The sequence below is a fragment of the Caenorhabditis briggsae genome (genome assembly GCF_000004555.2).
Source record: "Caenorhabditis briggsae complete genome, chrV, whole genome shotgun sequence".
Lineage (NCBI taxonomy): Eukaryota > Metazoa > Nematoda > Chromadorea > Rhabditida > Rhabditidae > Caenorhabditis > Caenorhabditis briggsae.
The window spans coordinates 9,833,659-9,847,166 of record NC_013488.2 but is presented as its reverse complement, the minus strand read 5'-3'; the positions used below and the strand labels follow the sequence as shown (position 1 = coordinate 9,847,166).

Here is a 13,508-nt window from a genome sequence, read left to right as displayed (position 1 = left end):
ACCGGGTAAATGCAGGGGGATAGAAAAGCAAGAAAGAAGGGAAAGAACAGAAGACGTGCATGGTCAAAATGATCCATGAGCCATTTCGAACAACATCTAAAAATCAATCAGTTCGTACCTTCCGTCATCTTGACCTCCCGCAACAAATTTGTAAACGGTGAGAAGTGTGCAAATGAATGCTCCGATCCAGCAGAGAGTTCCCATCAAATGGAGATAGAAGGCATAACCGATTCTTTGTTCATAAGTTCCAACCATTCCTTGAACGAATCGGTTATCGACTCGATTGGCAGCGAGGAAGAAGACTCCATCAGCTAACAGAGATAGGATCACTGAAACAAGACACATTTTTATAAAATCTACAAACAACTTGAAATATGACATACTGGCAATAAAAAGGGAAATTGAGAATGCGAATGAGGTAGATGGGACACATGGAGCACAAACTCCAGCACAGATTGAGATGAATGCCAAGAATTCGGAAGTGACGATGAAGAAGAGGATAGCCTTGTGCCATGCCCAGAATCTATGATGCTCTGATTCTCCAGCTGCTCCGTCTTCGTCAATGTTGTTCAATGTGTTTTGGATGACCAATTCAGCAGAGTTGTCGAACTGAAAAAGTATTTGATTTTGTTTTTTTGTTGAAAAGCTGGGATCAAGTTTCGGGGGGAATTTCTACGTTTTCGAAAGGATAAATCCGTTCATAAATGGAACTTTACAATCCACTTTTTTCTACAGTAACTCCCAGAGACTGTTTTCAAACTAGACGTTAAGTCAAAGCCAAAAAAAAAGTACAAATTTTACGATTCGCAGATAATCCTTACCTTGTACATGCAATGAAGTGGTGTCTCATCATAAAAGTCTCCGACCGAAACGACGTGTTTTTCGGCCCGAATGCAATCCCACCATAGACCGTGTTGATGCTCCGCCCGGAATTCACGGATATCGACCACTTGCCACGCTGGCGAGAAGCAACCAGCAGATGTGAGACATATTCCAACAAGAATCAGGACAATTGATAGTGCTAGAAGCAACTTTTGAGTTGCTGTACTACCCATGATCTGCAAAAATGGAAATAAAAATATTTGAAAAAAGAAAAATAAAAGAAAGATGACATGTTTGGTTAGGCACGATATGAGAAAGGCAATGAACATTTTGAATAGAGTAGTACTTTTCGAATAAAGAAGAGATGAGTCACAATATTCATACTGAAAAAGGGGTCTGATGCGCTAATATTGCGCTAATATGAGATAATAATCAAAATTATGCTGGCAGCTGTTATGAAAAATGATATGTAGAAGGAAATGAAGCGGAGAAGACAATAAGAGAAAAAACAAGATAATGTAGAGATTCATATGACAGGAAAAGGAAATTAGATAGAGATTAATAATTGGAATTCCAGGGTTCTGCTTGAAAAGTTTTGATGGAATAATTGAATTTTCGATTAGTTGAAATTTCGAAATTTAAAATACGGATCCAAGATTATTTCCAACAAATCTAGGAATAGCTATGCACCTGTGAACACCTGGACACCAGTCGGATTTTCAATTCAAGGACAGTTTTTCTTATCCCGTTTAAAATTTCAATAATAAAAAGTTAAAGCTAGGGATTAAAAGTAGCTACCAATATTCTAAAGTAAATTTGTTTGGTTACACTTTACAAATTTACAACATTTGAGGGTCACTATTCTTCGTTCGTCTGGTGTTCAAGGTATCAATTATACCGGCAATTAGGTGCAGACAGACGGAACAAACTGTGGATATTAAAATTCAAAATGCAGACGAAAAAACAAGAAAGAAAACAAATCAATAAAGTAAGTCACATGTATTATGCAACAGAAATAAACTAAAATAAAATGAAAACTGGTTCTCGAAAGCGGAAATCAGAAACAGGTAAAAGTGTGGAATATGAAGAAGGAGAATAAGAGAAGGAGTGGTGTTTCTCGAGAGTAGACCATTTAACGCATTCATGAACAACACAAACAAGAACTGATTCAAATGAGGATGAACGACTTGATAGAACAAGACAATGTGTGTTAAGTTAATCGGATGGATTTCTATCCCCCTGGTTTCAAAAAAAGAAATAGCCGAACGATTAACTTTTATGGTGGTCACATACACACAGATTCAAAGAGAGAAAGATAGAAAAAAGGGATGAATACATTCATAGACAGATGGAAAAAGAGGTGAGGGTGGGGAGGAGAAGATTGAAATGGTAGAACCCGCTAAGTTTTACCTTGAAATTTGTCTTCTGTTGACAGTTAGAAGAAGAGAGATACAGTACCAAATGCAGAGGGAGATGGGGATGAGAAAACGGCAGGTGAATTGCAGCTTGTGAAGCGTGAGGAGAAGAACAAGAAAAATACGACGATGGATATAATGACGTTTTAATTTCTTTGTTATTTGCTGTTGTACTGGTAAACGGTCAGGTGGGAAGAATGAGAAAATGTCCGGGATGAGGGTGAGGTTTATTTTAATTCAAACGGTAAGATTTTTTTTTAAATCAGAGAAAGGTTGGTTCGAATAGAGCACATGATGCTTGTGGAAACTAGGAAAGGAAACCAACGGAAAGGTATTACGGAGCAGTGTGCTCTCTGCTTGCATGGACTCTTTATGCAACACAAGCTTACGGAACAGCATACGAAATGAGGAGGGTGGAGGAAGCTCATTGTGCTCGGGGAGCTTTGCGTTGTTATGGAGACATAAAGACACTCATATTTCGAAATTCCCCTCTCCGGAACACCGCCTCTCTTCTTCATTTGTTGTTGTTAGTAAAACCTTGCCGCTTCTTGAGTGGCATAAATGAGTCATTGACTTATGAACGATGAATTCAGGAGAAGGAGTCGAAAAGGATGGTGGTGGTGGTCGCGCATTGTCCAGGAGGAAGTGAAAGTGGAAAAGGAGAAGTAGAGGAAGAAGACGAAGGCATTGTCGCAGAAGATGGACGCAAAGACAGTGACGGCGGTGTCTCTCTTTCTTCGCGAATTTGAATAATATCTCCTTCGTTTTGGAGGTGGATGCTTCCATTCCAAAATAGGTCAGCGAACTGACCTTCAACTATGTTGGGGCGTAGAGTTTGAAATTGTTACTAAATACTTTCCTGGGAGACGCTATTTAATAACGGAATTTGGAGGGATGATCCAATAAAATAATCCTATAGACTATGGTTCAACCAAAATTTTCATGGATGCCTAGTTGTCTAGATGGAGAATGATAAGAGATTCGAAAATTAGGAATAAACTTTAACCAACTAAATCCTTTCTATTCAAAATTTGGAATGCGTCGCTTTTTCAACTGCAAGGCGTGGTTGTTATTCAGGTGCACATTGTATAATTACAATTGACTAGTTCTGAGGGGACTCTCTCCCTCTCAAAGCCCTTTCCGTTCAAATAGTCCTTCTCCGGTGAGCCGGTCGCACTGTTTTCAGGAACTCAATTCCCGGAGACTTGGAAACTATGATTCTGCAAAGTGAGAAGGAAAGGAGTGGCCTCAAAAAGTTTGATAGTAATCTTCCGAAATCTAAATCTGTCGTCGGAGCGAGTGTTTCCGAAAAAGAGGAATATCAAGATGGATTTTGGTAATGGAGAAGTCATTGATCACCGAGGTGAATCATGGCGAGGGTCATCTGGGGGGATTTCAAAAATTGAATTGAGTTGAAATTGAGGTTAGAAAGAAAGGAAATAATTTGAAGGTGAGGGAGCAGTGAAAATTGCGAAATTAGGAGCTTGGGGAATTTCTAAATATGAGTGACATGACAAAAACGCTAATGTACTATTAAAAGTGAAATTTCTCAATTCAATAGTTCCGGAAAATCTCGGTCACCTACCAAAACTCGAGCTAATCAAACTTTCGTTCTCTTGTTCAGTCAATTCGTGCGGTGTACCTCAATTTGAACACACACTTGAAATGTTCACTGTGACGATTACAAGTGCCTACTAAATACATGAGAAGGATAGGAAAGGTATCGGTGTTACCAACAGTTTTCACCAAACAGTTTTCACCGGAATGACTTGCCATAAGAAGACCTTGAAACAGAGAAGGTGAGATGGCATATCAAAAAAAAAATAGAAGGTCGCCTCGCGCCCGCTCTTTTCTATGTTTGTGGGGGCAACCATCTGAATCCGACGGATCCGGAAATATGAAGTGACACGTTCCGAAGATCCACATGACGTCTTCGTTCGTTTCATCAACTTCTTCTTCTAGACATTGTATCGTAATGATAGGTGTGGAACCATGCCGTGTGAGACGGGCGGATAGGGAGAGGAGAATATGAACGCCGGGAGCGATAAAAATGTTGAAGACGTTGAGAAAAGAAGAGACAAGATTGTATTGTGATAAACATTCCATCCAAAAGGGTATTATAGGTATGTCGTCGGTTTCCGAGAAAAAGGGATTCAGGAGATTGAAATCAGAGAGAATGAATAAGATTTAGTCGGAACAAAAAAGGAAAAAAAGAAGTCCTCACTTCTTATTTTATTGAATTCTTTGCTAGAAATTAATAAACCTCAAAAAATTTTTATTAAATGGGCAAAAATTAAACAGCAGCTGTGGACCAAAAAAATTCTGGCATTCTCGGGTTAACACTTTATAGTGTTCCAAGCAATCGAATATAAAAAATTTGATGGATTTCGGCATTTTTTTTCGAGAACTGTAGCTTTGAAATCAAATTGAATCATGTTGAAATATATTCCGGGTCAAGTTGATTGATCAAAATGAAGAAAATGGCTCCGGAACATTTCACAACCGGGGTAATACTGGCGCATGACAAGGTTTCCAACTACAAACGTCGATTTAAAATATGCATTTTCTGATAGAAACACATTCTGAGCTTCGAAAACAAGTTTTTTTTTAAATTTTCTAAAAAAAATAGTTGTAATCTGAAAACTTTCCATTACAGTTGCAAAATCTCCCGGGCATCGAAATTAGGTCATTTGTGAAACATGAACACTTTTGTTTTTATGTGTCAAAAAGCACGTTGCTTATCAGAAAATCTGATCTTCGAACTAAATTTATAGTCCAACTCATTTTTTAAATTCTCACAGACAACAGTAGGTTTTATCGTCGTTCTCACATCTTCAAATGTAATTTCTAGATTTCTGCCCTCGTAAATAAATTTTCATTATTTTGTAATTTCAAGCATTCGATGGATTTGGACACCTTTTTCGGGTACATTTTCTTCCGCCTCTCCGCCCTTTCAAAATCATATTTCTAGGCTCACAAATCTCTACATTGCTCTCTTTGTTTCCATTACAATACTCCAATGTTGTGCCAAGAAAAAAAAAGCGCCTCGAGTTGAACATACGGTCACAATTCTCACTGGTTTGACGAATTCCGAACGGAGTTCTGATGTTCATAAATCGTCATCACCAGCAAATTCACCAGCATCTGCATCTCCAAGTCCGACTGAAAGAACAAGACGGAAATCGATAAGAAACACCGAGAAGCTTCAAACTCCTGGAAAAGCAGAGAAACGGAAGAAAGCAAAGAAAAGATCGACGGAAACAGTTAAGAAGGAAGAATCCAGAAAATCCAGAAAGAAGATTTCACTTGAAAAACATGAGGTAAACTTTTTGAAAATTTCAAAAATTGAGGAATGTTTTCAGGAAGATGAACTGGAAGTTATGTCAACTCAGCCTTCAAACCCATCTTCTTCTGATCTGGACTCGGTCGGAACTGCGGTGAGATCTATATCAGAATAAATTCATAACTTGCTAGAAATTCCAGAGAATCGAAATCATCCAAATGAAAATATCACAGAGTCCAGCCCAGAAGGAAGTCAAGAGACCAAGCAAAGAAAATGTGACAGAAAAGAAGCCTAGTAGAGAAGCTATTGCTGAGAAAAAACCAAGTCGAGATGCTTTGGCGGAGAAAAAACCGAGCAGGGATGTGTTGGCTGAGCGAAAACCAAGTAGGGAATTGATGGCGACCGCGGGGAAACCGAGTAAAGAGGCTCTAACTGATAATCCTCCGGTAATGAAGAGAAGTCGAGAATGTGAGAACTTGAAAAAATCATCATCGTCTTCTCATGATAAAGAAGAATGACCAATTTGTTTGCTCGAGATTTTTTTATGATTCCATTGAAATAAACAATTTAGCAGTACAATAACACTGTAATTTAATGATAATGGCTTTCTCGATTATGTCAAAGCATGTGTACCTACCAAAATTATTCGCTCTGCTAAAATAGCCGAATATCCAGCACTAGGACTCCTAGTCTAGGAGTCCGGATTTTCCAAGTGTTGGATCACTCGGAAATCAATGTTTTTATGGGAGATGATATGTAAATTATTTGATGAAGAAAATAGAAATGCGTTGTTGTCGTATCTCGGAAGTGCTTAAAGAAACCGTTACTGAAAACTCCTGTAATGAAAAATGTCGTGATTGTGATACCGTATTTCCTCTAATGGAAGTCCACTCAAACCTTCTACTTTGAGATCAATTATTTCGATTACTGTGAAAGTTATCAAAATTTTGTCAACAGATAAAATATTGGTGATATTATGATAAGTATCAGTTGACTAATTTCCAATATTTTTTTACAGAAATCGAAATAATTGAGCACAAAGATGACGGTTTGGGTGAGCTGCCATCAGAAGAAATACGGTAATTGAAAAGATCCAGCGAACATCCAGAGACATGATGAAGCATCTCGATTTTTTAAACTTTTCTTTGGTTTGAGATTATAAGTCATTTCAAGTTGTTAGAGATGTGTAAAGATTTATTTATGTATTTTCGTTTAAATTATTCTATGGGGAGAAGACAAAATTCCAAGATATTCAAAGATCCCAAAAATATCACAATTTAAATTTACAACAAGAAAGGAAATGTCAAGCAATAATAGGTTTTGATGTCCTTTTGTTGACTGTAATTCTTCAGAAGAAACAAACTTATTGCTGGCGACCCATTTTCAGAATTACAGTAGACATAAAGACGGTCAACCAATTCACGATAATTAGAAGTCGCATGATTTCCAAGAAAGCCATATTCAGTCATTTTATTTTTCAGCGTATCATTCTTCTCATTTTTTGTCTGTTGTACAATTCCCATATGTAGTATTTTGAAAAATGTTTTTATTGGGAGACACCTAATTTCTTTGGATTGTTTCTATCCAGAATCTCGGAAATCTCAAAAATCACATAGTCTGAAAAGTATTTCCTGAATCGTTTGGTCTCGAGTACATTCGACGGTTTTCAGTGATTCCTCAAAGCATGGGTCAGGTGTATTTTATTTTCCGAAGAAACGATTTCTCACTTCACCTGTTCACCCACATTTCGACATGGTCAAAATCTATTCGAAATGCTCTTCTTCTCTATGGAATTCAAAATTTTTCACACGGTACCAATTTCATTTCCATACACTTTCCATCCATATTCACATTTATTCTCTATTCAAAACACAGAAGAGTAGTGTCATTTTAATGTAAATGTGATGCGAAAAATGATACTCTTCTGGCGACCGCTCTTATTGAGCCAAACGAAAAAAAAAGAAAAAAGTGTGTGTTTGTGGGCGGAAAATATTTCGGAAAATTTTATTACCATTCAGACCGAACTAATCGTCATTTTCACCCCGTTTTTACTCTCAGCAGAGCGATAATGAGAGAAATATCATTATTTACGACCTGGCTGTAAATAGATAAGAAATACTATGAACCTGTTATGGCCGTCTTTTGTTGGGAAAAGAAGAAAGAATAACTTTTTGTGGGGTATCCATCTTTCTACAGTATCCTTTCTGCCATAAATCTATTAATTTCTCTTCTTTCACCTTCCCCCCGAATTGTTATCTTTCGATCCAGGTTTATGGTTATTAATTGCTGAATCAAGAGGTGATACGATAAGTGTCAAACAACTATTCCTTTTGTTTTATTTAGGTCATTCTGTTTCTTTCCCATTCTTCGATGGTTTTTGCTTTATCTGAAAATTTTATTGTCCAGTTTATGGCTTGGAAACTTTGATATTCATTTGATTTGCCTGTCTTCTTGTCTCCATTTTGGGCCAGCATGTTATGTAAACTAGAATACCATTTTTTTTTTCTATGTTAATCTTTAGTTTGGAAGTACCGTAAAACCTGTATTACCTGTATTAGAAGAGCCGGTATTAGAAGAGCTTCTATTGTAAGCTACATTGTCAGGAGGGTCCTTCTATTACAGAAGCCCTTCATAGAGGGGGCCCTTCTGTTTTTCCGGCAATTTTTTTTTCCAAGAGTTCACATCAAAAAATGTGGTGAATTCTCGATCACAATTTATGGAAAACTGTCAGTTTCACAGAGAAATTGTTTGAGTAAAGAAAGAGTTCCCACAAACTTCTGTGAAATTGTGTAGTCCCTGATTCGTCAGGAGTACGGTAGACGATACAAACAATTATGTAGAAGCTCATTGGCAAAATTTGTTTTCCGACAAGTCGTGAAAGTTTTCAAAGAAACTTCACAAGCATCTTTGACACTAAAGCTCACATACCGTCCAACCTGTATTAGAAGAGCCCTCCGAAGAATTCATTGAAAACACACAAACAATTTGGATTTTAAACAACAATATGTTTCAAGGGACATCTTTATTACAGAGGCTCTTCTATTTTTCCGAACCCTTCTCGGAGGGCCCTTCTAATACAGGTTTGACGGTATGTGAGCTTTAGTGTCAAAGATGCTTGTGAAGTTTCTTTGAAAACTTTCACGACTTGTCGAAAAACAACTTTTTCCAATGAGCCCCTACATAATTGTTTGCATCGTCTACCGTACTCCTAACGAAACTTTGTTTGCAAACTTCTTATTTTCCCTCATTTGTCGACTCCTTATGCTTGCTTCTGCTAGATAAGCGGATTAACAGGTGTCTGATTACAATCTCCCACTTTTCCTTAACCCAATACAATGACCGTATTCGATATAGTTTGAAGATGCGGGGAAGGCACCACTCAAGAAGTCACTAATACCCACTACTCAAGTACCACTTGTCCTACACCTTGATACAAAAGTTCCAAGAACTTTGTCCATTCACTCTGGTCCATTTCTAGAAGATTACAAGGATGTTTGTGACCTTGCTTACTTGTTGTGTCACTCAATGGTGTAGAACTCTTGTGAGATCCCTTTGACAATTGTCCAGGAACCTTTTTTCCACGTTTCCTTGTGCTTCTGATTGAAAGTCCTAAAGTCTCTCCCTAATAGTAAGAAATGGCAGAACTCCAAAGTACTAGGTTTTGTACTATTCCTTTAAAATATTCCGTACCCTTGTAAGCACATATTTAAGTCTGTGGAATACAATTACCTGTTTAGCATATTAGCCCTAGAAGGAGTCCTCCATAATTAGCCACCTGCATTTCCTGCTCATCATTCTCACCTAATTTAGGGCCCTCCTTGTATAAATTCTGAAAAATTGTGGCATCCCATTAAGGGGTTCTCAAATTTAAGTTTTTTTTATGGGATTTTGATATATTTTGGAATACTCTTTCGTTATTAAAAACAGAGGAGAATCTCCCAAAGGACCATCATTGTAATTCAATAACAATATCTTCTAGATTCCTGGTAAACAATCAGTAAACCTAGTGATTATTCAGATTTCCAGTTCCCCTTAAAAAAGTAGTTTTAGTTTTACATTTTTTCTAAACTTGATTTCTCCAAGTTTTCGTACACATAAATCTGAGCACGCGCGCGCCGCCCGTCGAAAGCCTGATTGACTGTCATAAATTATACGGGGCAAAGTGAGAGAGTAGATTAGGGGACAGTCGTTACTTTGGCTTTCCTCAACGATCCAATTCGATTTTATTGCTTTGATTGGCTCCTGGCTTCTAGAATTAGATTAGTTTGTGGGGCTTTTGGGTTGTGTGGTAGCAGTCGTGTGGTGGTGGTGATAAAACTTTCCGAATGGACGCGAAAAATTATGAGTTTTTTTCTGGGAAAATTGTCTCGGGTAGCCGAGATTGAAAACGTAGAGATTTATGGAGGAAGTTTGTGTGAGCGATAGCATGGAGACGTTGTTAAATGAAAAGAGAAAAAAATTCAGAGAAGATATTCACTTTGAGACATTTGGAATTATTACCCTAGTTGTCTACGGATACTAAATCACACGGTATCAGCTAGACAGGTTTCTCGATCCATCCGAAATGAAAAAAAAACATAGAAGATTTTCGTTTTCGATGAGAGAAAGAAATGCGCGATTCTTAACGCCATTTGACAAATGACATGATTTGTCTGCCATATGAAAAATGTACAATGTGTTTTACGAACTTTTGTTTTATTCTTGTACATCGAAAATCAGTTACCGTCATACAACGGGCCGGGCCGGGCCTGGCCTTTTCCCGAATTTCGGAGGCCCGGCCCGGCGGGCCTGTCATTTCACAAGTTTTGAAAATTTCAAAAAACATAAGGGGGACCCTTATGTGATTTTTTTCGATCAAAAATTTTTTTTCGAGTTTTGTTGATATTTTTTGATCAAACAGACAAACAATCCAAAAACACAAAAAATAATGGAGAAAATTGTATTGAGAGCTCAAAATGACAAAATTTTTGCTACCGTTCCTTGAAAATTTCCTCAGGCCCGGCCCGGGTCCGGGCTTTGGCGGGCCGGCCCGGAATTTTACTAGTATGGTTACCGTAAAACCTGTATTAGAAGGCCCGACCCTTCTTTTGTTCCAAGGTACTGCCGTAGGGCCCTACTATTACAAGGCTCTTCTTTTTCCGACCATTTTCCCGAAAATTTTTATCAAAGAATTCGGCGAATTCTCATTCAAAATTTATGAAAATTCATCAATTGTACCATTATATCAAGTCTTTGAACAAAAGGTGCAGCAAATTTTGTGAGATTTTCCTGGAATATTTAATTCCTGTAATATTTTTCATTGGAAATGTACGGAAAATGTTCATTTCAAAGTTTGATATTCAAACAACACAGTTTGAGAGGGAATCCCTTTTTACAGGGGTTTTTCTATTTTTCCGAGTCTCTCTGGGTGGGCCCTTCTATTAAAGGAACCCTTCTAATACAGGTTTTACGGTAGTTTAAAACATCGAACAGACATTCTGGAAAATAGATTGTTTGTAACCGAAAAATTGTAATTTGTTTTCCTTTTAGATAAACTATATTTAATCTAGATCTTGACCCATATTGTTTATCTAAAGCTCAGCGGTATATCTTTCCACATATATTGTCATATCCATATTCTTCCGTCACTCCGCCTACTTCTAGCACCTCTTTCTTCTACTTACCACTCCATTTTTCTCATTTTTCTTTTCCTTCTTCTTTTTTTTTTGCTTAGTTTTTACATCTTTCCTTTTTTCTATCAACCTTTTATGACCATCAAACGATTAGGAGCTACTTCTCACCAGTCGCCCCACCAATTAGGCGTCTTTTCCCATCCTTCTTCCCCTCTTCCATACTTGTCTTTTTTTTTACTTGTAATTATTCGGTCAGCCGATTTCCTCACCCTCTTACCAGAATTAATAATTGACTCGAAATTTGACTCGAATGTTACTTGACGGTTTTATGACCCATTTTTGAGATGCTGTAAATTTAAGCGGCTTCTCACAATCAGATCTTTTATCCAGTTTGTAAATTATTTTTTTATCTGATCGGGTCAGTTAAGAAATCTGAGAAGCTTAAATAAAACCCTGTCACTTAGCACTTTGAACCAATCGACGGGTGCTGCCGCTTCATCAGCATTGTAAAATATACACGCACGTTTTATGGCTGTGCTTCTTTTCTCGTCTTCCCTACTTTTACAGCTCTCGTCTCACCACTCGGCGTCACTCTCATTAACTTATCACATTAACTTTTTAATTGATAAATTGGAACTTTGTCTCTTTAGTTCATGGGGACAAATTGATTTGAACAAGAAGTCTATGTGGTTGAAGTACAGTATCAACAACATTCTCCCAAGCGAATATTTTATAGTTCGGAATGTCATTTCATTAAACAAATATAAAATAGATAAATGTTTTACTCAACTTCTTTGGTCTTATTTTCAGACATGTCTTTTCATATTCCATGAATCACATTTATCCGTGAATATCCCATCTTTACATCCCTTTTGAAAAAGAGCAAATTATCGTATTACCGCTGGAGCACAAGCACACACACTCACATAAATCGACTACACGTTGATGGTTTTACGAGGTGTAAACGAGAGAAGACCTGACAGGTTGCTCGGTCAGAATTGCGCAATTCCAAGTTGAAAGAGTCCCGCCCGTCCCCGATAAATGGTCTCTCGGCACGTTCTGAAAGTACCAACTGTCGCCTATCAGAATATTAGTTGACTGATATGTCACAATCGGAAAGTGTAGATTATCCCAAAGGAACGGTTTACCTTGGAAATCAATATTCTCTGTCTGCCACATAAGGTATAATCTCGTCTTACTGTCTCTTTTAAGTTTGTACTTAGTCATCCAAAACACCTTCTTCATAATCGGCTTCCACTATTTCAACGCGCTACTTTTAGTTTGTGCCACGTTTTATAGTCGTCTTATTGGCTTACTGTGTCAGTAAACACTAAAAGATGGTTTATAAATCGGATTACTTATCACTTCTGGCCATTCACAACTTCTTCCATACATTCCCCTTTTTTCAACTACACACACCCTGTCATTTTGGTTTATTCGGTACCGGAAAATGAGGTTGACGTTATCCGAGGAACGATCTAGGTCTTTCGAGAACTCAGCGTTTAGCATAATGATGGACGACAAGAATCTACAGTACCTCTTTTGGCGGTGCCTTGTTTCTTCCGCTCTATGGGTGGGGAACTACAAATCACTTGATGTAATCCGTTAAGTGGACATGAAGTCATTTACAAGTACCCTCAGGATCGTCAGATTCTCGATCCCTCTCTGGAATCTGGGAGTAAAAGTAGGCCAGGAGAAAGAAACCCCATCCTTCTTCTTTTTCAATGTGAAAAGAAAGAGTCGTTTTAGTTGTACTCCGCCACCTTCGACGCCATTGTCATCGTTGACGTCGTCGTCCCCGTCCCGCTTGATCAACATGTATTCGGTGGGCGCAAAATTGTCGCATTAAAATTGAAATATGGGAATGAGGTGGAAAATGGCTTTTTTCGTTTCGCCTGCCGCACTAGCAACTACTATCCACAAACCTTTTTCTCTCATTTTTGAAGTCCTCCTTGTTTTGTGACGATCACGGGAAGTAGTAGGCACCTTGGCATTAGGCCCGTTGTGTACTCATAAATACAGACAATTTGGCAGCCACTGTTTTTGATGTGGCCGACTCCGATTTGCCTTTGGGTGGTGACCAATGAGGTAAATGACAGAAGAAGAAGACGTGAAAACATCTGTCAATAAATAATAGATAGAGGTGCGGTGCGTGATTGGGACCGTAAGTGGGCCGACGTTTGAGCACACCAATAGGTCAAATTAGACAAACATGCTCTTGTTCTCATCTAATTGACAGCAGTTGAATCATCAAGAGGGGAAACTTGAGATTTTTGAATCGGTGATCATCAGCCACACTAGTTCTACCCATAGAGAAATTTTCCGTTAGAGTGCTCTTCTTTGACTTTAACTATCCTCCACACCGAATAATAGGTT

At 38.1% G+C, this 13,508-nt stretch overlaps 2 protein-coding genes across 2 annotated transcripts in view; one reads left to right on the top strand and one right to left on the bottom strand.

The window, feature by feature from the left end:
• Window positions 1-1,055, bottom strand: part of CBG23133 — a gene marked incomplete at both ends in the record, with an annotated part of 2,085 nt that extends 1,030 nt beyond the window's left edge. The window contains 3 exons of the mRNA XM_045237545.1: window positions 119-329; window positions 384-609; window positions 822-1,055. Of these exons, the coding sequence (XP_045097827.1) occupies window positions 119-329; window positions 384-609; window positions 822-1,055 (671 nt within the window). The remainder of the gene's footprint in view (window positions 1-118; window positions 330-383; window positions 610-821) is intronic.
• Window positions 1,056-4,001: 2,946 nt separating this feature from the next.
• CBG27064 lies at window positions 4,002-6,038 on the top strand (the record flags this gene model as incomplete). The annotated part of the gene is made up of 4 exons (XM_045237544.1): window positions 4,002-4,036; window positions 5,209-5,557; window positions 5,600-5,674; window positions 5,721-6,038. 4 exons carry the CDS (start codon window positions 4,002-4,004, stop codon window positions 6,036-6,038), a joined length of 777 nt encoding a protein of 258 aa, XP_045100615.1.
• Between the last annotated feature and the right edge of the window lie 7,470 nt (window positions 6,039-13,508).